At 41.3% G+C, this 26,013-nt stretch overlaps 1 protein-coding gene across 1 annotated transcript in view; it reads left to right on the top strand.

Annotated features, from left to right (window-relative positions):
- MASTL (microtubule associated serine/threonine kinase like) overlaps nt 1-26,013 on the top strand; it is a 1,083,009-nt gene that overhangs the window by 648,811 nt on the left and 408,185 nt on the right. Inside the window, exon 5 of the mRNA XM_044064547.1 lies at nt 15,391-16,752. Within this exon, the coding sequence (XP_043920482.1) occupies nt 15,391-16,752 (1,362 nt within the window). The remainder of the gene's footprint in view (nt 1-15,390; nt 16,753-26,013) is intronic.

Here is a 26,013-nt window from a genome sequence, read left to right as displayed (position 1 = left end):
GTCATTTGACAAGCCTAAAGCGATTTTCTCATTTTTTTGCAATCCAGGGCATATTGGAGCCAGTTAGCCATGCCAAAGCTGTAAGTTAGAACAGGAAGAGCAAGCTGATTAATAGCTTGAATTTATTTCTAAATGTCAAGGCAGTTTTGAATACTAGTTTGACTTCTAAAATATTAATGTTCTGTAGTCCTATCTCGCTTTCATTCTTACACATGGGTTCGGAGCCGATCCTCAGCTCCTACTTGGCCTATTACAAAGCTCAAAGTTTTCTAGTTGGCTCGTGGCTAGGTAGGTATCCCATGGTGCACCAGTATAATCCCCAGATCTTGTTTGCCGTGTCGATGAGTTCAGATGTGCTTCTTCTTGGCCGTGGCTGAATTTAACACTTTTTACTGATTTTACTGTATTACAGCTTAACCTTTCTATTTATGCGACTCTTGATGGTGTTTAACTAGTCTTTCGAGTAGTTTCAGACTTACTGAAGTGTTTTTTTCTTCACTTTAGATACTTATTGTTGAGAACTGTTTGGCCATTGGCCTTGTTGTTCTTGTTGGTATCCTGTGTGCCAGTTCTTTTTCATTTAACAGGCGTATTTGCTCCTTTTTGATATTTGCTGTGTTTATTAGTGTAGAGTTTGGAATTTAAATAGCTATTACTTAAATATTTAGTGTTTCCTGTTAAGGTGCGCGTTTGCACTCAGTTTACCTTTTTTTTTTTTCATGTGCAGTGCTTATTAGTATTAGAGAGTTAGTATTTAGACTATTCCCTCTTAAATAATATCTGGATATTTAGCGATTCAGTTGGCAAGGGTCTTTTGATATTTCCGAACCTTTTTGTTCTATGTCAGAGTTTGAGTATAGATTTCACTGAGACAGCTGGTCAATTTCATATTCATACTTTGTGTGTGTCCAGTCTACTTGGTAGTTTCTGACCTTTTAGCCTATCTCTTACCTAGGTCTGTTTAAGTTAGAGGACCTAGTTTTCTGTCTTTTTCTCTTCACAGGGCTAGGGCCGTTTGAATTAGAAGACTTAGTCCTTGTGGTGTGCGAGTGTTAGTGTGGTAAGGGCTAGACCCATTTAAGTTAGAGGACCTAGTCCTCATTGTGTTGTCCTTTTTTGCTGCTCCTCCGGTTAGCATGTCTAAAGAGGCAAAAGACCATAAACCCTCTGGGTTTAAAAAATGTGTAAAATGCTCTCAGAAAATGTCAATTACGGATGGCCATAGTAATTGTCTGTATTGCCACGGAGCCATCCATCTGCAGGAAACATGTTTATTTTGCCATTCCTTCAGCTCCAGTGTTCTACAGGAGAGGAAGAACAAACTAATTTTGAAAGGTCTCCTCAAGCCTTCTTTCGAGGAAGACTTGGGCCAGTTCATCGTCTTCCTCTAAATCTCATGCATCCAAAAAAGACATGGCTAAACCTACCAAGATGCATTCCCCGGCGCCATCCGGTGCTTCGGAACCGCCTCCCAAACTTTCTAAACCAGACAAGACTTCTACCTCCTCGGCGCCACTGATCTTGGAGCCGGTCGAGGATGTTGATACTGTGACTCCAGTTTTGGCCCCATGCATTTCGGAGCCGACTACTGATAGCAGACCTCGGAGCCGATCCAGAGATCCCTCGCCAGTCTCCCCTACTTTAAGGTCCCCTATTTTACAAAGGTCCAGATCTCCCACACTGTCTTCCCGATCTTCCAGGAGCCTATCTGAAGAAGATGTGGAGAGAGTAGTGCTGAGACTCCTGAAGTCGTCTGCCTTGCCAAAAATTATTTTGGCTCTGACCCAGTCGGTCCCGGAGCCACCTGAGTCCATTCTCCCTGTTGTGGTTCCTCCTCCGAGCCATGCCATGCTTTCAGAGCAGGAGTGTTCAGTACTGCTGGTTGTAGAACCCTCTGTTCCAGCTCCTCCCCAAGGCTGTCTTGGAGCACAATTCTGCTCCGACACCTTCGGTGCTGTCTGTGGTGTCTAGGAGCTGAAGTTCCCCCCTTGGCCCAGAAGGGGACACTTGGACCCGGACCTCTTGGGTTCCGAGTCTCCCTCTGGGTGCGTTGGCTAGGGTGAGCTCGGATCCTACATCTATCTCGGAGCCAATGACTTCCTCTGTCTCCTCGGAGCTGAGGTAGTCTTTGGAGCCGGAGAGATCTGCCTTTGAGATGATGCGGAGTGTGTTGTTCCGCACATCAGCTCCACCCAGGGGTACCAACACTCTTCCTTTTCGGGCACCGACCTCCATCTCAGCACTCACTCCCTCTCTCAACATCAGAGACCATCAGAGACCTGCAGCCTCAGGAGCCCCCAGTTGGTGGCCCCCGCTCTTCCGAGACCTTCCCGGAATATCCTTCTGAGGAGCCCCCTCAGAAGAGGACATGCAAGAGGAAGCATGTAGACTCCCAGGATGAGTCTCTTACCTCCGACACTGACCTCGAGGAGACAGAAGGTTTCCCTCAAGTCATCCTCTGATGATGTCTCTTTTGTAGGCATCTTGGAGATAATCAAGCAGAGATGCAGCTGGTCCACTGTTACCCCTTCTGATGAGGAGTTGGTGTACCTGAAGGCTTTCGGGTCTCAACCTTCAGCCTCTTGGGTGTCTCCAACTTTCGACGAACTTCTAGACCTTGTTAGTCTGAAGGTATGGGAGATTCCTGATGCCGTGGAGCCAGTTCCCAGGAGACCCAATATATTTTTGTCAGTCCCCAAGGAAAAGGAATTTTTTTATCCAAGGGTGTTACTGTAGATGCCATGGTGGTGGCGGCGCCCACTAAGAAGGAGCTAGCGGAGACTTTATCTGTCCATCCGTCGAACAGAGTCTCCACAAATGGATAGATACGGGAAGCGTATCTTTTCGTCAGTGGCATTCACTCTCAGATCGCTGAACTACCTAACACATTTTACAAGGCTTCAAAGAGATCTCCTTAAGGAGTTGGGAGACACTCTACAAGGTACATCTACTGAAGGAGTCCCTGATAAGGTGTCTGCTCAGTTGTCCACCTTTAAATCCATTGTTAACTCTTCCATGAGGCTGATTTCTTACGCAGCCAATGGAGTGAGCAGGGCAGCGGGTTCAGGAGTTTCCCTTAGGGAGGCACTCCTGGATGCGCTTGTGTAATTTTTTGCAGAGCCGTTCAAGTCTACCTTTACCAATGGCCCCTTTGGTGGTTCTTCCTTATTTGGACCTAAGATAAAAGACACACTCACCAGGTGCGAACAAGGAGGGATAACGCTGTCTGCTGTGGGAGTACAATTTACCGTCCCCTCTAGACCATACCCCAAGGGTCAGAGAAGATGGTAAGATGTGGTTTGAGAAGTCCCAGCGTTTTTTCCCGAATGCACAGGGTGACTCCTCCTTCAGAGGCAGAGGAGGAGCTAATGGTAGACATCACCCTTGCGGCAGGGGCAGACTGTAAAACCTGGGAGGTCGTGATTCCTTTCAAGGCCGTCTCTATCAGCGCTTCTGATGTGGGACCTGGCTGTGCTTCTCTGGAGCCAGTCAGGGGTCGCATTTCTTTGTATCCAGAAGCCTGGCTAAGCATCACCTGAGACAAATGGGTACAAAGAATTATCACTAGAGGTTATTCCATACCTTTTTCCTCTTCCACCTCACATTCCCAAAAGGATCCCGGATGTTCCACCCAATCACAGGAATCAAACAACTGTAGAAGTGAACAAGTTGTTCGCCAACAGAGTCATCCAAACCGTCCCTGCAAACCAGGTAGGATTCAGAAATACTCCAGATTCTTTTTGTGTCAAAACGTACAGGGGACTGGAGGCCCATTTTGGACCTCAGCAAATTGAACGAATCCGGAAAGAAGAACAAGTCACGGATGCTGACACTGCAGTCTACACTCCCTCTATTAGGGAAAGATACTTGGATGTGCTCAATAAACCTCCAAGATGCATACTACCATATAAAAATGGTTAGAACATCGAGGAGCCACCTACGCTTCCAGCTGGGAACCATCACTACCAGTTTCATGCTCTGCCCTTTCGTCTCACCACAGCCCCCAGGGTGTTCACCAAATGTATGGCAGTAGTGACGGCTCACCTGAGACATCTAGGATTCCAAGTGTTTCCATACCTGGACAATTGGCTCCTGACCGCCTCCACCAGGCATCTACTCCTTCAAACCAGAGATTCCAAGATCCAACTTTGTGCCCAGTTGGGAATTACTATAAATTGGGAAAAGTCTGCCTTATTGCCCTCCCAATTTGTGACTTTTATAGGCACAGAAATACACAGTCACCATGTTAGCTCATCTTCCTGCAGAAAGAGCACAGAACCTCATACAACAAGCTCTTCATTTACTTCCTCTCCGAAAAGTCAAGGCAAAGACAGTTCTGAAACTCTTGGGGACCATGGCCTCCACCATATTGCTAGTCCCTCTTGCCAGATTACATATGCAAATTCTTCAGTGGCTTCTATCATCCCAGTGGTCCTTTCAACAACTGCCTCTATCCCACCACATCATTTTAAGAGAGTCTTGCAAGAAGGTTCTCCGTTGGTGGATCCAACCCAACCAACTAACAGGCAATCCATTCCTTCCTCGCCAACCTGTTGCTACTGTGTCCACGGGTGCCTCACAGATGGAGGGGGGCGTTATCTAGGCAGGACTGTCCAAGGCACATGGCAAGATCACGAGACTCACCTGCATATCAATGTCCTAGAGATGAGGGTGGTGCTTCTGGCGTTGCAAGCACTTCACGATCTTCTTCCTCTTGGGACGATAGCAATCCAGTCAGACAACATGTTGATGGTATGGTATCTCAACAAACAAGGCGAAACTAGATCTTACCCCCTTTGTCTGGGATGGCTATTCATGTTTGGAAATGGGTGATATCTTCCCAGTGCTTTCTAGTGGGAACGCACATCCCAGGGACAACCAGCATGATAGCCGACAAACTCAGCCGGGCAATCTTGATGCCTCACAAGTGGTATCTGAAGCAGGAAATAGCGGAACAGATCTTCCGCAAATGGGGACAGCCTTGCTGCGATCTTTTTGCCAGTCCAATCAGCTCCAAATGCAGCAGCTACTTTTCCCTTATCCCCCCTCCGAGAGACGCACTTGTTCACGATTGGCCCCTGGGTCTCCTTTATGCTTCCCCCCCCTTTCCTCTCATTTCCAAGGTGATTCAGAAAGCGAAACTGTTGGGAAGCAAATTGATCCTCATCACTCCTTACTGGCCATGTCAGATGTGGTTCCCCTTTCTCGGGCCTCATCTACTAGGCGACCCATGGACTCTGGACCCAGTGCTAGATCTCTTGACGCACATGTGAGGCTCTCTTCACCCCAGCCTCCACACCCTCAACTTTGACAGCATGGCTGCTCCAGTTATATCCCTAGTCAGACTTCATGATTTTTCACCCACTGTGACCCACATCCTCACATCTTCTCATAAACCCTCCACTAGAAAATTATACACTAGCAAATGGAGAAGGTTTTCTATTTGGGCCGAAGCAAGGAACGTTGACCCTTACACCACATCCATTCCAGTGGTTTTAGAATTTTTGTCTGAACTTTTTCACCAGGGTTTTGCTGCTGCCACAATTAGGGTTCAGTTGGCAGTAATATCAAATTTTCATTTAGGTCAACATGTGTTTAATCTGATGTCACACAGATTGTGTAAAACCTTCCTTAAAGGTTCTACTTTGCTGAGACCTCCCTTTCAGGAACCAGTAGCTTCCTGGGATCTAAACTTCGTCCTATCCAAATTAATGTCTCCACCCTTTGAACCTGCTCATTCGTGTCCTTTGAAGTTTCTGTCTTGAAAGACCTTGTTTCTGGTAGCCATCACATCTGCTAGATGAGTATCAGAGTTACAAGCACCGTCTATCAAGCCCCCTTATTTGATTTTCCACAAAGATAGAGTATCTCTTCGCACAAATCCATCATTTGTCCCTAAAGTGTGCTTTCATAATAACTTGAACCAAACTATAGAGCTGCCGGTGTTCTTTCCTAATCATTTCAATGCAGCAGAATACAAATTTCATCAGTTGGATGTTCGCAGACAATTACGGTTCTATCTACACAGGACTAAGGAATTCAGGAAGTCAGACCAATTGTTTGTATCCTTCTCCGACTCCAAATTAGGTCTCCCAGTTTCCATAGTGACCCTTTCGAATTGGATTTCAAGTTGTATCTCCTTCATTTATTCTTCCAGTGGAAAGTCTTTGCCGTTCAAGATTAAGGCTCATTCTGCACCATCCCACTCTACTTCTGCAGCCTTCTAAGCCAGGTTCCCAATTGATATTTGTGCAGCAGCAACCTGGGCTACCCCTCACACCTTTATTACTCATTATAAATTGGATTTGACTTCTACGGGTAGAGCCTCCTTTGGTTCCATGGTGCTCAGGAGTATTTTTCCGTGAGCCACCCAAGAATAAGGTGCTAGGGATGCTGTCCCATGTGTAAGAATGAAGGCGCGACAGGACTACAGAACATAAAGAAGTTATGTACTCACCATAACGTTCCATCTTTGTAGTCCATCTCGCCCTTCATTCTTACGAACCCACTCTCCTACCCCCGTCCTGGAAGGATCTGGGGACAGGATACATTTTCTATAACAGGGGGGAGACCTTTCATTATCGTTGTTCTTTCTGGATAACTTTCGTTCTGTCTTTCTATAGTTTAGCAGCAAACAATATCTAGGGATTATACTGGTGCACCATGGGATACCTACCTAGCCACAAGCCAACTAGAGTACTTTGAGCTTTGTAATAGGCTGAGTCAGAGCCGAGGATCGACTCCGAACCCATTTGTAAGAATGAAGGGCAAGATGGACTACAAACCTAGAACATTATGGTGAGTACATAACTTCTTTTTTACTAAGATTTTCTCATTTGCTCATGTTGTATTGCAGAGCTTTTATATTTTCTCAAGTATTAATACCCTCTCTGTTTTTCAAGTTATTCTATATCGCATTCCTTCCCCAGGTTGACATTTTCCTGATGCTTCAGTTTTTCTAAAATAGATATCTCATTTGCAATTTTCCAAAGCCAAATGTCACTTGCGTATCATCTGGAAAAAAAATAAACATTTATAATTGCACTTAAGTTGATTCTGTGACCGTCTCTATAGTCTTAAATCATTCACAAAAGACAAGTGAGACTTCATTTGGCAAGGTTATATTTCCTGGAGCTCGAGCTGCAGCCATAACCTAGTTGATCATATGTACAGCTTAATGGATTTGGGAGAAGCCTGAACAGCAGTAGTATTAAATAATCATTGAGATACTTTTTTGGATTTTTAACTCTGATATAGTAATTTTCCCTTTATCGTGACTGTTAGTGGTTTGCCATGGTTTCAGTGGTTTCATAATGACTACTTTGCAATTTTTTACATATATAGGCATTCTGTAATCCATGGACATGGAATACTATCAATTTTTCATTTTTTTTTTTGCTGTTTGTTTTGTAATCTATCTGTGCAGTTAAACTCCATACTTTTCTACAGCTCTCTGTTATGGCTTTTTTAGTAAGAGGTGATGGTTTATTCTGTGATATTTTCCTTTTATTAATGTTCTACTCTATTACAATGTTCAAATGTTTTTATGTAAATAAAGTCCTGTCTGCATCAATTCTGGTATATGATGTGTGTGTGGTTGGCAGGTAAATTTTTAGTCTTTAGTTCTAAATGGCTTTACATGTGCACTTTTAAGGATGAGTATATTGTTTCCTCATGTTAAACAGGTTAATGTCAGTTCAGGATTCACATGCAAATATTTTTTTCTCTCTCTGATAAACAGTTATGTGTTAATACCTTTAATCAGAAGTTGGGTACTACATCTGGACTTGAGTTTTTCCACTCATGGGCCTGTCTTTAATTTAGCCAGGTGTTACCTTCCATTTAATTTCCTCTTTGTTAATACTTCTTAATGTTTCTTTTACTAATTCTGTCCATTCATCACCTTCGATACATCCATCAGGATTTTCATAGGTACTCCTCTAAAATGTATTTATTTCTTTGTTTTGGTGGTATTGCTGCGGTTTTCTTTTTTATCACTTATAAAACAAATTACATCATCAATTAATTGCTTGTTTTCTTTTGTTATATGTTTCCATACTGTCTAAGTTTTTCAGCTTGCATTAATATTTTAGTTTATTGTTGGAGATTGACACAGCTTTAAAACGATTCAGGATGTGACTTGCAAATTTAGTAATTCTTAGAGTTGTTGATGGTATATTCTCTTTCCCATATTCTTCTAATAGTGATATTGCTTGCCTTAATTGATTTATGCTTCTCTCTGGCATTTCCATGGTGATCATTTGTTTATTCCCCCCTCTTTCTTTGTTGCTCTGCATGTCTGCGATAACAGTTTCTGTTATACTATGTTGTCCTAAAACTAATATTTTGTTTATTTACTTTACATTGCATGTCAATCTTTGTGTTCCCCGTTACTGCAGTCATCTGTTTTTTCAGTGGTCTACCGCACTGTGTCTTACACACTTAATATCTTTCTCTCGGTTTTAATATGTCTGACAGTTTCTGTTAGATCAAAAAGTTCTTCCCTTAGATCATTCTCTTCTTGGCTGATAGCATTATCCTTGCTGTCTTTTGCCCATTGCATAATCCTAACTGGATTTCAATTCTCCTGATGAAGGTTCTACATTTTTTATTTAAGGTTTGTTTAGTAAAAGCATCCTTATTGTAGTTTCCTGAAGATTTATGGACTAATCTTGTTGGTATAATTCCTGTATCCGAGTCTCCACAGTAAACCTTTTAGTTCTTAGTTGATCTGTCGCCTCATTTTAAATTTTTTGACTTCCACATCACTAGACTATTTGCTCCTCAACGCATTTATTTTTAGTATCATTCTTTTCTTTGTAAAATATATCGTGCACAGATATCTTTCCAGGGTATATCTCCAAGTATGAAGCTGCAGTGATCATGCGCTTGTTAATACAGCATTCCTTTTATTTATTTATTTTATTTATTTTACATTTGTTGACCGGGCTAGTCAAACTGGATATATGTCCATTTTCAGTAGAGGCCCGGGGAGAAAAGCTCCAAGCATAGGCAGTGACATATCATACATTACATGCAAATAAACAATATAAAGTAAAAAAAAAAATTTTTTTTAACCTTGTTTACAGATTTACAGACATTATAATTTATATCTACTACAGTAGAGGATAGTATATTTAGAGTAAGAATACTCTTATAAAGTACTAAGAAGGAAATCTTGTTAAATACTAGTTAGAGGTTAGGTTACTGGTTAACCCAGGTAAATGTAACATAACAAACAGAGCAGAGAAGTCTAGGGAGAGTGAGATGGGGATTGAGATATTAGTCGGGGTTAGAGCAGGGACATAGCCAGTATGTATTAAGGTATTTTTTGAAAAGCAGTGTGGAAGAAAGAGATGAGAGTTCCCTTGGAAGCAAGTTCCAGGTTTTTCCCCACTGTATTAGTGAATAGTGAGTCTGGTTGTTTGATTTAATAGTGGAAACTAGAAGCTTATTAGCTGAGCGTAGTGTTGGCAGATTTTTATATGGGGTAATCAGATTAGTGAGGATCGGGGTATTCTTGGGGTGGTAAAGGATCTTTTGGGTGACTGTGTATTGTTGATAAAGTAGGTGATTCTGCAGTTCTAACCATCCTAGTTGTTTGAGGTTGTGACAGTGGTGGGTACTGAAAGGGGTACCAGTGGCAAATCTGGCAATGTTGTTATAGCGGGTTGCAAGTTTGCTAAGGTTGCTTTTAGATAGATTGGTATAAATGGCAGAAGCATAGAACAGGGTAGAGATAAGGTGGGTCTGGGCTAGCTTCCGGTGTAAGGGAGGGTTTGATTCCATAAAGGGAGCCTAGTTTTCTGTTGACAGATTTTATAGTAGTATTAATATGATCATCATAGCTAAGGTTGTGGTCTGTTGTAATTCCTAGGAGTCGGGTTGTAGTGTCTGGAGCTATGCTAGTTCCATTGTTGGAGGTTACTGTGAAGTGAAATTGTGGTGACTTTTGGGTAGGAGCAAAAAGCAATAATTTTGTTTTTTTGGGGTTAAGAAGGAGGCAGTGTTGCATGAACCAGTTTTCAACAATATTAAATGCTGTTTGGGTGAGGGTCTGGAGAGAGGTTAGGGACTTAGCTGAACATATTAAAGTAGAATCATCTGCATATTGTATGCAGGTGGCTTGTGGTATTTTGGCATTTAAATCATTAATAAAAACTGAGAAGAGAAGAGGGCCTAAAACAGAGCCTTCAGGTACTCCAATTTTAACAGGGAGGTGCATAGATTGATTATCCCAGAGTACTGCTTGCTATCTGTTTTCTAGATAGGATTTAAACCAAAGTAATGCCTGTGGGTCAAGGGTTAGGGCTTTTAATATATCCATAAGTAGGTGATGGTTAACCATGTCAAAAGCTTTTGAAAGGTCAATAAATAGAGCAGAAGAAAGAGAGTTTTTGTTACGATGTTTGTTTATACAGTCAGAAAAATATAGCAGGGCAGTGGTGGTACTATGAAATGGCCTGAAAGCATGCTGACAGTTGGCAAGTAAGTTACTATGGAGAAGGTGGTCAAGTAGTTGTTGATGGATGCATTTTTCCATTATTTTGGCTGTTGGAGAGAGTAAGGCAATTGGGCGAAAGTTAGAAATCTCAGTACAAGTACCACCCTTATATAGAGGGATGATAAGGGAGACTTTCCAGATGGAAGGGATTGTGCTTTCTGTAATTGTTCTATTTATAAGGATGGAAATGGGATAGGCAATGGCTTTAGCTGCTATTTGCAGGTATTCGGCTGGTAGACAGTCAGCTGAAGGGGTGCATGGTTTGATTTTTTGAAGGAGGGTGCAGACAAGGGATGTAGGTAACGGGTTGTATATGAAAAGAGGGAACTGGGCTGTTTGTGGTGATTAATGGGTTAGTGCTAACAGGTGGTATTGTTTTAGCTAGAGTTTGAATGGTTTCAATGAAGTAGTTGTTAAAGGCATCAGCAATTTGCTTAGGGTTATTATGGGAGATACCTGATGGGGCAGGAGTTTTGCCCTGGCTGAAGAAGTTTGTTAATGCCTGACCAGAACTTTTGTGTTTTTTGCTGGCGGGTTTGTTGGAGGTGAGGGTAATAGTTTTTTTTTATCGAACAGAATTTCTTTTTTGGTGGCATTTCTTAGCTGTTTAAAATAAAGGTGGTCTGATGGGTTTTTGGAGGATCTCCATTTGGCCCAGATTTTATTACGTAGCAGGATATTTTTCCTGTGTATTTTAGTGAGCCAAGGTGCAATTTTGGTTCTCATACAGGTAGAGCGAGAGGGGGCATGGGTATTCTAGGATTTGTAGGAATTTTGTATTAAAGTAGGTGGCCGCTTCATCAAGTTGAAGATGGTGTAGTGGTGACCAGTCACATGCCTTAATTTAATTCTGGAAGCTCTCTGGATAAGTGTTTTTTAGAGCGTGGAGGTTTTGAAGTTATTTGAGTTGGGGCTATGAGTTTTTTGTTTAATTATGTAGGTTAGAGCGTGGTCACTAATGTCATCTGGAAGGGTACCTGGTTTATAATTGTCAGGATAGCTGTTGATAAAGATCCAATCTAGGATGGTTTCCTTACTGCCTGGTTTGTGAATTCCAGTAGGGGTGGTTATTATTTGGGAAAAGCCATATAGATTTATGTGGGCAATAGAATTAGGGAAGTTACAGGTAGCCCAGTCTATATTAAAGTCACCTAGCACTATGGTTTCCTGAGGTAGGTGAGTAGTGAGGCAACTAATGATGTTTTCAAGACTATTGATATTATTTCCAGGGGGAAGACAGGAGCAAATTAAGTAAATAGATTTACAGTTGTTAATTTGAAGTTTGGCGGTAAGGGTTTCCGCATTAGTATCTAAGGGTAGGAGCACATTGAAGGATGTCACCTGTAGTTATGTTTTATAGAGAATGGCTACACCCCCACCCCTTTTGGCTTTGTGGTCACATCTCAGGATGTTGTATCCAGGAAGGGTAATTTCATAGTCGTGAGTTGAGGGCTTTAGCCAAGTTTCTGTAATACAGAGGATATCAGATGAGTGCACTTCTAGGAGTGCATGAAGTTGAGAAATGTTATTGTTGTTGCTACGAATGTTGAGATGAGCTATCAGGAGAGAGTTAGAGGGTCTTTTTGGGATAGTTGTATGAGAAGTAGGATTGAGTGGGTCACTGGTAATTTTGTTATTGGGGCCAGGGTTTGGATGAATGTCACCATCTAATAGGGGGTGTTGTTGAGGTGCTTGTATAATCTTTAGAATTTTGTAATAGTTATTTAAAGTTTTCTTGTTTTGGAAGTAACTAACATGGTTGGATCTATGATATTTTGGTAGTATATAGATAGAAGTGGAGGTTATATTTATGTGGTTGAGGGTGTTTGTGAGCAGCAGATTGAGTTTGTTGGTGGGGATGGTGATCAGTAAGTGAATAATGTTCATAAATGGTTAGAGTATAGGGTATAGTTAGAGAAGCTAGGATAGAAGTTAAGAGTAGCAGGCTTGAGTATGTAGTCTTCAGTATTGAGGCCATTAGGAAGAGTAGGATTACAGGAAGAGTAAAGACTGAGGGAAGAGTATACTGTAAGATAACATAGAGGTGGCTGTAGGAGAGAAAGTTGTACAAAGTTATCAAAAAGGATGATTAGAGTGCAGAGGGTAGGGAGAGGATATAAAAGCTGTAAAGTTGTTAAAGGGAATAGTAGGTGGGGATGGGTAGTTAAATGGCAGAGGTAAGTGATACGTTGATTAGGGGGAGGGGGTGTGGTATCAGAAGTATAAAGTTAGCTGCATAGTACTACACCATATCAGATGTCTTTCATGCCTGATCCATGATTCTTTATGAATTTTTGATCACCTCTGATTTTTATATTCTATATTTTACAGCACTTCCTCCAAAGCAACATTTTCTACATGGTCTATTTTTTCCTGTAGTTATTGTTTTGTTCTGATCTGCTCTGTTAATGATCTTAACTTTTATCTGTAGCTATTGACAGTTTTCTGGTGCAAGTATTTTTATTTCTCCTAACTTCTTTTGTGTTATTGCTGATGTATTTCATGCATGAGAATTCTGGGTTTATTGCATAAAATAAAAATGCGCAGACTCTTATCCTGGACTGACTACTTTATTGTCTGCATGCCTCTTACTTGACTGATTATTTATCTTTATTTTATTTATTTTTAAAAACTTGTTGGTTATGTCTAGAGGGGGCACTTGCAGCATGTCCTAGCTCTTTTTCCAGTCCTGGCACCAGTGCTTTGCCAGGAATTCACACTGTTTTATCCCGGGACCCCTGCACTCATTTTTTTAACACGCCTCTTTCCATGATGTTTTCACATATGTATATAACAGATATAAATATACACATACACATCCGTATCTTGTAAGATTTTGTGAAAAAAAAATTGTGCCTCATGAGGGTACTAACCAAGGATTCTGGATGAATTCGGTTTCAGCAATTTTATTTTCCTGTTTTTGCTAATTTCTGTCTGTTCATCCATATCCTTCTGTTTTTTAATTTTTTTCCAGGTGTTCTGTGTTTTTAATATCATGACAAGAATGGACCTATTCTTGAAATTAAGGTGTAATTAGAGTTCAATAAATGAATATTGCTTTAGTCTTTGATATTTGCCAAGAATGCTCTTCACAACACCGGCAATGTATCTAGAATTGACTCTATGCAGTTCATATGGAGTTATATGTACTGGTAGCAGTTTCAGTACATTTGAAGTGTTTTTTTTTTAGCCCTGTTGCTCTTACTGCTATTGGAACTATCTGGGTGTCTTTATCCCAGATTGCTCTTTTTTCTGCCTGGTCTTTTATGATCTTGTGTTTCTGAGTATATAAGACACTATAATCTCTGGGTGTAGCTATTTCAACGATTAATGATATTTTTGTCATTTTTTTTTCTTTGACTGTGAACCAGTTTCCAAAAGACTTGGCTATCTGTGTAAGTGACATATTCTGGTATAAGACCTATCTACAAAGCAGGCTTGCACTGGATGCCAGATTCCATATGACTTGCTCTTGACATAAGTGACCTGCTCTGGTGTATTACACTAGAGTAAGTCACTTGCACCAAAACAACCAAAAACAAGATGTGCAACAGTTTCTAGTTCTATATTACAGAAACTGCATTTGTTTCTATCTCCCACTTTTTCTGTAGACTCTGTAAACTGACATGCATGTCGCCTGCTATCTTGAGTCTCCATTGTTAGCCCTTCGTCTTTTGTTTTAATGTCACCTGTCTGTAACCATTCATGTATCAATTCTTGATAAACGTGTTTATTCTTTACTTCCAAGATGGCTGCACATTGATCAACAACTTAATTTCAGCTCTCCCACGGTGAAAAAAAGAAGCTGAGAAATAAGAGTAAGCAATTCTGCCAGCTTGAGAACAATTCAGTTACTAGCTAGTAAGTACACTGTTAGGATACCAGAAAAGAAGAAATGTAGAGAACCTAAAATAAAATCAACCAGAAAAGCTGAAGAAAAAACAGACTGGAAAGAATTCTACATCTGTTCATCAAAAAGCAGTTCAGGCTTCAGCTTTGCTCCAAGAGATGGCTTTCAGTAATTTACAGAAAGAAATATATCAAATGTACTTGGAGATGATTAAAATAAATTTAAAATTGAAGGAGTATATCAACTCGAATAAAGCTGGAAAAAATAGAGAATCTTTAGCTATTCAGATAAAGTGATCAAACTGCCAAAATCAGAGGTTGAAGTGAAGAAAAGGCTGGCTGAGCATGCTTCTTGGAATGGTGCAACCTTAATAGTGGATTTTTTTGGAGTGATACCCTAGGTCTTTCTTTTGCAGGCAATAAAGTATGTAGTCTACCAGGCAAGCGTTTCACATCAAAGAGTGTAGTGGATTTCAGGGTGGCCCCATCATATTACAGTTGAATGGAATTTTGTTTGTATATTGACATTCCCCTACTTGCATGGATAGAATTTAAGGAGCGAGTATGTAGTGGGCAGTATGAGGGTGGTCTCCAGCCTGTGCAGAGGATGTAACCTCCTACTAGAACCTCTAATATCCTTTGTAAGTATTATCACATGATGTGTTGTTTCCACTGGGAATCATGATGAAACGCACCTTCCCTAGAGACATACATCCCAAGTTCTACCCTATATGGAGGCAAGCCAACAAGGCTTTGCCATTCCTTTATCAGCATCAGACTCCTGCTGTTATGGTAAGTACTTGACATTTCATTTTGGCAAAGTGATTTGTCACCTGTGTGTACTTTGCATCAAGTAATGTAATACATGCCTTAATGCTTATCATTTGCAGCTGTTCTTGTAATTGAGTATTTATATTGTTATTTTGCTCATTGATGTAAACCTTTTTGATTCCCTATAAATGTGGTCTAGGCTCAGTGAAACTACCTGTTAACCTATACATACATTAATTGGTATTTAACTTTAAAATATTTTGCAGGACACTGAAATGGTAGAGAGTTCTGACCAGATACCTGCCACTCTAGATGGTAAACAAGGTAATGTGTCAGGTAATGATTGCATACTTTTAAGGAATGCCAAGTTTGAGTCTACTCCCTCTCCAATCGACATTGATGGCTCAGTTTGCAGAAGTAACGCAAGGGTGGATAGTTCCACCATGGAACACACTCCTCCAACTGCTAACATTGGAAAAGCAAATGCTAGAAAATGTCTTTATGACAAAGAGGCTTGGGAGGCAAAAAGGCATCCTTCTAATGCAACTGGAGGAATAGAAATGGCAGAAGTATTTTTGAGAAATCACTTATCTCAGCAGCCACCAAATGATACAGAAAACACACTTGAGTTCAGTGAAATGTCTTGTATTACATTAAATAGCACTATCCCAGTGGATAGAAAACTAGCAAGTGAGCATTCAGCTTATGAAACTGCATCTGATGCTGACATGTGCAGTGCATATGATACATGCAATGAAAGCATAAGTGAAAAGCCTGGGAAGCGAGGATTTGAACTAGTCGACAAGAGTCCTGTGCAAGAAGGTGCTTTAGGCAAAAAAAATAACTCTGAATATCGACGTGGCTATGAAATATCTGATCTGCAAGACAATGGTAATAGTGGTTTGACTATGGAAATCCATTCCTTAATGCTGTCTAAAATACAGGAGTTTAAAAATGATGGTGTGAATGAATATATATTGAATACTGCTGCTGCTATAGCAGAAACAGAAGAGATGGCAAGCCTCCCTGCGGTAGCTAAAAACTTAATGGGTGAATTAAACAAACAATGTGACAAACCAGATAGAGAACCACTGAATTCCAGTTTCTTAAGTCTTGATGACAAAAGTTTAAGAAGAAGTCTTAGTCTATGCTCAGACTCATCAGGTCATGAAATGTCCATTACAGAAAATATTTTAGAAAAGCAAATTTCACACCTGGACCAAGGTATTAAGGATCTCTCGTTTGAAGATGTGCAGAGTGACAGCAGGCCGCCCACACCACCATGTCCCCAAGACAGCACTCCACAGACTAGTAACCATGAGAGTGCTGTTAATGACTTAAATAAATTAGTACAAGGTAATGAAATAATTTCAAGAGGGTCACAAGATACCTCTGGTGTTTTGCCTTCACATACTGTTAATCAATTCATGCTCTCCAAAAAAAAGGCAGTTGTTGTATTTCGTAGTTTCTATAGTCCTATTAATGGCTGCTGTACACCACTGCATTCAAGGATGAGCACAGGCTGTGTAGGAGGAGGAGATATTTCATCTTGCAATACTGGGACTTACCCATTGACTGCAACACCGGCACAAAACATGAAAATACGCACTTCGTTTTCTGCTTTCCAGGTATGTTACTGTAAACAAAATGTTTAGCATTTTGTTTTTAACTTTTTCTATATATGGTTGTCATTGCTCAGTGCTTGCTGTTTTCTGCAGTTGAAGGTTAAGGGCAAATTTGCCAGTATGATTTTTATTGATGTTACATTTTTGACGAACGTGATTGTAACTCATTTTCTACAGTGTTGCTGTTTGGAGCTATTGAGATGTTTTACTTTACTTACATCTCTAATGGAGGTCAGTATTGCACTCCATTTGAAGCAGCTACTCAGTGTCCTTACTTAGCTCATACTACTTATGATGTATAGCAAGCTGTTGACATATTCTTCTAAGTTAGTCTTCACTTGTGTCAAATTTGATGTAAGGCTACCACAGAGCTGATTTTTGTGACATAGCATGTATATTTGCAAACAGAGGGGAGTCTACAAATGTGTACTGATTATTGCCTTTGTGAGTATAAAGAATATTCTGTCTGTTGTCATGATCTCCAAGGTATGCTTTTTTTTTTTGACTGATCCCATAAGGAGATCTGAGCTGTTTGATGTCTGAGTAGAAAAGTGTAGGACTGCCTGAACTGACATAGAAAATTAGAGACCCTATTTATTTGCTGTCCTACTGGCAAGTTGTAAGTGACAGCCACCATAGGACCAGGGTCACTAAGTAAAATGCCAGTAAACATCATTGGTTACGTGGTAGTTGATAGATCATTAAAGCTATTGTTTCACACCTCTTTGATCTTCACAGCTGTGCTAAATCTGAAGCGCTGTACCTCCCCAGATCTTAATAGAGGTGTGGTTGATTGCATTGTTCATGTGAAATTTTAACTTTGTCCACACTTAATACTGACTACACCACTTTATCAGGTCCTCATGACAACTCATCTCCCTGAGATCCATACCAGGGCAGGTCATATTCATTTTATAGATGGATTTTTTTTTACTATGTTGAGGCTCTGAATTCCCAAAACTCCATGGACCTTGAAACATTTACTTACACTGTTTTATGAGGACCAGGTGCTGCCATGTATTACTAGTAGTCAACATTTAACACCTTCATAAAATTAAATTTATTATATTATATTCTTTAGCATAGTATAGTTGTGAAGCAGTCTCACCCCAGTATTCCACTGCAATAAAGTCTGTAGTCCAAAACTAGGAGGCTATTTCCATTGGTTGCCCACAGTTTATTTTGTTTGCAATTTCTCCCAAGGCACTTTCATCTTGTGTTAGATAGTTCTCTTATAGTGGTGGTGGATCAATATGCCTTTTACAATTAATGAACCACTACAGGCATAAACTGAAAAAATTTATATTTTTTTCAGTCTTCACAAGAAGTTGTGCATTATCCACACTTGCCTCCATGTCAGTAAGTAGTTCTTACTAATGCTACTTTAGTTATAGAGACAACAAAACAAATCACCCAACGGACAAATGAACCACTGCAGATAAATGGTAATGCTACCCAGAACAAGAATACATAAACAGTGGAGCGAAACACAGTATCCTTTTTCATGCAGAAATGAGACTGCACACTTATAAACAAACTAACAATATTTAATCAGGTTAGCACTTTCACCATTGCACGAGTGGCTTCTTCAGACCATATAAATAAAAACGGGAAAAAACATTTCTCATATACTCACTAGAAGTTAATGTATCCACAGATGCTTCTAATCATTGTAAGTAGTACAAGCCTAAAACCATGTCATTAAAACGTAATCATGTATTACGTGACTACCATGCTACATTTAAAGCAATATCACAAAATAGAGTAAGAGCATACTACAGTTTAGTCTCCCAGGCATTCTATCTCTTCAAAATCTATACTATACAAAACATATACATTATCAAAGTATATGTCTACATTCCTGTAAGGCATGTAAAAGCATATAACATTATTACTTGCATAGTCTGCATTTCCTGATATATACATGCACAACCTTTCCAATCAAATCTGTATGTCCTCGTCACAGTGCATATTAGGTCCAGTTAATACATGAACCTGTTAAAAATAATGGCAACTAAAACGCAATCTAAAAGGTTCCCATATAATAGAAAACATAAAATGCATAGTAAAATATAACCACAAAACAATACATTGCTAGGGAGACTTACAATCACTGATTTCTAATACAGTAACGCTGTTCATAAGTGACCAAGTCCGATTATGCTACACGCTACTCTCTAATGAAGATCACTCAACTGCAAACTTTAGTGAAGGGAGATTCCTTAAAAGCATAATACTCTAAATATATGCCCATGTCCTAAACGTGCTACGCGTCGTGTATAGACACTAGAATTTCAGAAATCTGATGATCCTACACTATCAGATGCTCACCCTCACTCATGATCATTTGATCGCGTGGGCAAATATTCCTTTCAAAATACTTTGCAATTAGCCGGACAATAATAGAGCCTTTATATATTTATGTTTTATATATCTATATTTAGAGTATTATGCTTTTAAGGAGTCTCCCGTCAGTAATGCTTGCAGTTGAAATTTATATTTGGGTTTGCTATGTAGGAATGTCCAATGCTGCCTAAAAAAGGCACTATGTGACGGCAAAGGCTTTATCCAGTACACAGAAGTCCTGGCATGACCGGTATAAGTCATCTCTAGTGAAACAAACCATCTCATTCCATGCTGACACATACTGAATCCTCTTAGGAATGGCACCAGCTATGTAGCCAATCGTTAAACCAAGTCTTGCTGTCTAGGCATCATTCTTAGTGAAGGGAAGAATACTACTTAAGACCAGTGTCTTTCCTGCCTGCAAGTCATGCATAGCAAGTTCCATCATGTCTCTCTCCATGTTGCTCTGGGTGCCATGCTTCAGGTCATTCATTCTGACGTGGGCCACCAGTTGGTTACATTTGTATTTGTCTGATTTGTGGGGCATTGAGGTTCTTGTGACATCCTGAATTCTGATACTAAAGAAGCAGGTTACAGTCGCTCTTTTCTCATCCGGTCTGGTGAGTATGGTGTCAAATATAATTATTTGGGGGGGGTTTCCTTTGAGATAATGTACCTAAAAGCAGCAAATCTTTTTGTTTAAGGCAGCCGAATACTTTTATAATTTTATTATCTGTATTGATCTGATGCTGTCTGTTTCATTTCTCCTCATGTATGGGTTACGGGTCCATCCTTGGATCCAACTCGGCCACATTTCTTCAGACTAGGATCCAAGTCTCGAGTTGCTTCACTACTCACAATGCCTTGCACTCCAACCAACCTCCTCAGATCTCATTTGCTGCCAGCGGAATCAGACGTGGTTGCCTGAGTATCGAGCATTTCAGTGGTTTCCTTGGGTTACCTCTTTTACAGATAAGTGCCCTTTTTCTTTATTTTCTTATCTTTACTTCCTTCCCTACCCTTTTTGTAGTGTGCATGGGTTTTTCTCACTTGCTCTTACAGCTCTTCTTTAACTACATTTTTTTCTTGTGCTTTGGGTAGTAATTTTTTCCGTTAGGCTCCCCTTCTACTTTCCCCTCTTCTCTTTCATTCTTTAAAAAAAAAAAAAAAAAAAAAAAAAACTTTATTAGCCGTTTTCTGCTTGTTGGATTTTTTCTGGGTCTTTCCTTTTGTGTGAGTGTGGAAAGATTTTTTTTGTGATGGCTGACAAACCCTCTGGGATTAAACAGTGCTCAGAATGCGGACGTAGGTTCCTGCATTCCGATGCACTTTCCTTTTGTTTACTGCTTGGGTGCTGAGTATCTGAGGTAGTCTTGCTTTGTTTGTGAAAGCTTTAACCTATCAGCTATAGCTGACTGCAGAAACAAACTGATTTTGAAGGGCCTTTTGCCCGCATCCTTTCCAGGGGCTCAAGCCCTCTCTAAGAGCTATACGGGAGAATCCAACTCCAAAAAGCACCCTCATAAGTCTTCGAGGGCAAGTTCGGAGCCACCTGCTAATGTTGGGAGGCCCTCTGATCTGAACTCTTAGGATTATAGACCTACTTTTGCTCCAGCAGATCTGAACTTCTTGGTGATCACAAGCTCAACTGAAACTGCTGCCCCCCTCCTCCTCGGATCCTAAGCTTATGGATACGACAGAGACCCTACACCAGTGCTAGGGTTTGAGTCCGCTCCGCGGTCTACAACAGACTCCTTCCAGGCACTCCAGACCCTCCCTCAATAGCTTCCTACAGGTTTTCCAGGAGTCTTTCGGAGACCAAGATGGACAGGATGATCAGGAATATCCTCAAAACTCAGATCAAGCTGTGGGTCTTTTTGGCTCCGTTCCCTACGGGTTCTGCGAGTCTGTCCATTCAAGTCCAATCTCCTTCTCCGATCGGTCCTTTGGCTTCAGAGTTGCAGGGTTGTGGCCAATCAAGGAATCCAGGGACAAGTGTACAGGGCCTGCCTTTCTCCACTCTGACCATTGTCTTGACCTCCTCGGTTCTATTTCTTCAGATCGTAGCAAGTCTCACATCTAGGAACCCCTCCCCCCATAGGATCCAGGGGGAAGGGTTCACCTCCTGTGTTGTTGGAGCCATCTCCTCCTGTCAGTGCTTTGGCGCTGGACAGTTTGGGTCTGATTCTGCCAGGGACCCAGAGCTCAGGGATTCTGGCCCTCTCTCTTTCTGTAGCTTCAGCTCCGGTGGAGTTGGGGAGGGATTCTCCAGGTCCTTCGGCATTCTTAGTGGTAGAAAGGGCTTTCTCTACCCACAGGGATCCAGTCTCTTTGATCAATGATCCATTCTGCTGACTTCATTTGGATCAGAGACTTGAGCCTGTCATTCCTGTCCTGAGTCAGCCCATCCAGACTGGTCTCCAAATACTTTCCCCAGAGGGGGGACCCTCCTCTTGAGAGACTTCCGCTGAGCACCTCACAGAGGAGATTTCTTGTAAGAGGATGTGCAAAAGGAGGTACATTGACCCCCCCCCTCAAAGTCGGTCACCGAGGCTATGAACTTTGGTGAGGGAGGGGGGGGATCTCCCAGATCACCACCTAAGGACGTCTCCTTCAGAAACATTTTAGAGATTCTGCGGCAGAGAGGTGGTTGATCAGCCCATCCACCCTCCTCTGAGTTTGTATTTTTGGAAGCCTTTGGGACAGGCCCATCTACATCCTGGGTGGTTCCCCAGGTGTACGAATTAGTGGATTTGGTGTCCATCTGGGTTTAGAAGGAGCCGGACAGGGTTGAACCAATCCCCAAGCTTCCTGACAAATTCTTGTCTCCCCCCCCCGAAGACAGACCTTATTGGAGTAAGGGTATTCCAGTGGATGTCATGGTTGTGGCAGCAGGTACCAAAAAGGAACTAACAGAACAGAGCTCCACTGTCCATCCACCCCACAAGGAGTCCAGAGCGATGGACAGGTTTGATAAGTGAGTTTACGCATCAGCCACCTGCTCGCTGAGGGCATTAAACTACCTGGCACATTTTACTGACTTGCAGAGGGGCATGGTGAAAGAGCTATTGGACTTCCTGGCAGACAGCATGTCACTAGAGGACTTCAAGAAAGTCTCTCCCTGACTGGCTACTCCTTCGTCTTTGTCCAACTCCTGTATGAGGCTGATTTCCCATTCCACAGAAGGTGCCTCTCTGGTAGGAGATCAAGATGACTGCCGTCCTATTAGTAGTGTAACTGTATAGCTCTGCTACTCTCAATAATACAACAACCTTATCCCTTGGGAGAGAAGTAAAATCAACGATTAATAACCTCTCTTCAGTACTAAGGAACTTACCTGATATAAGTTTCTGCATCCGGTTTTGGTAACAGAAGACCTTGACTGAAGGATTGAATCTGATCTTTTGTTTCTTGCCTCCCTGCTGCCTGCTATACATGTGGCCTGGGGCTCTTGGGCCTACTCTCACCTGAAAATAAGAGAGATAAAAGGAGAAAAAATAAAAAAGGAAAATGATGATATGTCACAGGAACCTGATTCCATGGAAACTCAAAGCACTAAAGCTAAATTCTGTCCTATATCATCTCCAGAGAAAGATGTAATTCCTAAAAGGGCTAGAACTGCCAAGCAACAGGAAACTTCAAAACCACTTTCTAAAGTGAAAACTGACCCTTCCCGCATGGAGGATTTAAAACTGGCCCTGCAGCCTATCCAAACAGCAATTCAAAGCTTATCTCAGCAGCTTAAAATTTTCAGTGAATCCATAGATAGAATACTCACAGGAATTGACAAAACAGAAACAAAGGTGTTTGACAACGAGATAAAAATTGAACAACTACAGAAAGAACAAAAAGTAATGCTGTAAATATTATGGACATGCAGCAGAAATTATTGGACCTTGAAGCTAGATCCAGGCGCAATAACATTATCTTAAGAGGCATACGGAGCATATAGACCATCTCACATTGCTTGAAAACATATCTGCGATTTTTGCTATATTCCTGGATAAATCACCTCTCTCTCTGACCAAATAATAATTGAACGTGCCCATAGACCCCTAAGACCACCATATGATAAAACCAAGCCGAGATCCGTTTATGTGAAGATACTTAACTATCAGCATGTAAGTAAACTATTAATAGCGGCTCGAAACAAAAAGTTTATAGAATGGAATGGGTCTAAAATATCTCTCTCATCTGACCTCCCTCCTCCGATTAAGATGGAACGACAAAAGCTTGCTCCTTTCTGCGCTTACTTAATTAAGAAGCAAATTAGATTCCAGATGAGATATCCCAATACTTTGACTTTTTATCACCAAGGATCCAAACTTTCGGCTCAAAATAGTAAGGAAGCAACTGTGATCTTCCTCCAAGCATTTAAAGAATGTCCGGAACCAGCTGTACAAAAGCATTAACTTACCTAAAGCCTGGGGCGATGCCTGATCACTAGCTTTAAAAAGGATCAGTTTGCTTTGTTTCTGGCTCGCTTTACTGCAGTGCAGAATCGGAGTCATCTCAGCGCTTTGCGAGGCCGCTGTGTAGACATGTTCCCTCGTGGTATTCTTAGGAATGCTGTCGCAATTCTAATTCTCCACCATGTTGTTTGGTAGCCAGAGGAACTTTGACCCCTACCTTTCCCATGAATCCGTGGGATTCTTAAAGTGGTAGTACAGTTCTGTTTTAAACCTTGGAGGATATGGAACAGATCTGTTCATGTTTTAAGGCTCAACGCCTTAGAGGAGCTCTGCCTTGTCCAGAAGCAATCACCGGGGTTTACCGATCTAACTCAAATATGAGCTGACTGGTAATCTGTTTTTGGTTAGACGATCTTGAGGATTAGAAGGGTACAGTTCATGCATGTAGCACTCGATGAGCGTTTTATCAGTTTTTCTTTCAAATCAGGCTTTGGGTGTATGATATTTCTAAGAGGGGTATATTTTAATTTCTGACAACATAAAATAGAGCTCCTAGCTCTGTATTACAAAAGCGCACTAAATTAAGCATCTAATTTTAAATGTCAAGCACTGGAAAAGCCGATGGAACAATTTGTTACAATAAGCTTTGCAGCCGGCTCATCGAACCTTTTTTTTTTTTTTTTTTTTTTTTATGCTGGGCTGCTGTCCTTTCATTAACACCTCAAGGATAAACCAAGCTCATGCAGATCCTTGACATGACAACCCCTGCATATCGAGCTAAGCTCATTACTTAGTTGATTTATATGGTATATTGTAATCAGTTTTGAGTATAATTCCGCATACCTACTCATTTCATACTTTGTGGCATATGACTATTAGAGCAAATGGAACACAGGGTATTTCTCATACTTAAATGGTGGAACTACTGACAATTCTTCTGGGATACACACAAATTAGGTTCATTGATGTTTAATTTTTTTTCGATATTTATAATCAAAAACAAAATGGGGCAATACTAATGGCTCTTACAGGTCAGTTTGAGTAATTATCCTGCATAGTTGTTGCTGAGGGTGCCATGTTATGAGAGCGCTGATTTAAAATATAGATTGTTATGACAAAGATGCCTATGTTCCCACTCTGTTTTCAGGAAATATCAATTGAGTTACATAGGCGGATTTTTATTATCACAGGAACGTAGTTAAACCTGTAGCTATATGATATCTTTTCTTTTATTTCATTGTTCTAGGACTATAGTATGGACTTAAATACAATTACTGTCTCATAAGGTTTATTTGTTACGTTAAGGGGATAGATGCTTCTCCCCATTAGATTCTGGTGGCAGTTATTTAACAACAGGATGTTAAGTTGTCAATCTCGCCTTCATTCTTGCTTGATGGGTTCGGAGCCTATCCTCGGCTCCGACTCGGCACTTGCTAAGCTCGAGAGTCACTTTTACCAGCTCGAGGCAGCCCCATATCCCATGATGCAAGGCGGTAAGTACCCAGATCTCGTTTGCCGCTTCGCTGATGAGGTCCTCCTTTTACCAGCTCCTGGTAAGTGAATTATTACTTTACTATTTTAGCCCCTTTTTCAAAAACCTTAAATTATTAGTTTTAACTTAATTTTAATTCCTTTCTGACAGAAAATTTCCCTGTCTCCTCTAAACTTTTAGTCAGACTAAAACCCATCCCATCCCCCCCCCTGTTAGGGTGTGTGTGTGTGTCTGTTAGTAATACCTTTTGGTATATTTAATTTTATTTCTTGGACTGGTGTGTGTGTGTGTGTGTGTGTTTACACTATGTCTAAAGAAAGGGTCTCAGGCTTTAAGAAGTGTGACTCGTGCTGTCAGAAGATGTCTCTGACAGACGGTCACACTTCTTGCCTGTACTGTCTGGGGCCTCTTCACCTGCAGGACTCCTGTGCTATATGTCATTCTTTTAGCCAGAGAGTCCTGCAGGAAAGAAGAAATAAATTGATTTTGAGGGGCCTTCTTAAGCTGGAGGGCTCTCCGGCTAAGTCGGCCCCATCTAAGACTTCTAAGTCTTCCAAGGCCCAGGCTTCTGTGTCCAAGCCTGTGGCCTCGGCTCCGACTCATTCAGAGTCGAGATCGGCTCTGGCTGGAGCCGATTCTGGGTTACCTAAACCTTCGGCATCGATGGCTATCGGTGCCGACTCTGGTTCGACCACTTCGGTGTCGGCTCCGATCGGTTCCGACCACCATGTGGCCCAGGCATCGGTGTCGGCTCCGATCGGCTCCGACACCCTTACATTTATGGCCGTATCGGCTCCGGCTGGAGCCGATACATCGAAGCTACCTGTCCGTGCCGATAAGTTGTCGGCTCCGACAGTTTCAGTAGTTTCATCGGCTCCGATGGTTCCTTCGAAGAAGAGGTCTAGGTCCCCTTCCTTGGAGCCGATACTTTCGGCTCCGGCTTCGCCTCTCCTCTCGGAGCGGAGCCATCGGAGCCGATCTTCAAGGTCATCCAGGCTTTCTGACCATGATTTG

This window comes from Protopterus annectens, chromosome 3.part0 (genome assembly GCF_019279795.1).
Source record: "Protopterus annectens isolate FY-2018-M chromosome 3.part0, PAN1.0, whole genome shotgun sequence".
Classification (NCBI taxonomy): domain Eukaryota; kingdom Metazoa; phylum Chordata; order Ceratodontiformes; family Protopteridae; genus Protopterus; species Protopterus annectens.
The sequence above is the reverse complement of the archived record's forward strand: the minus strand, read 5'-3'. Positions and strand labels throughout refer to the sequence as shown.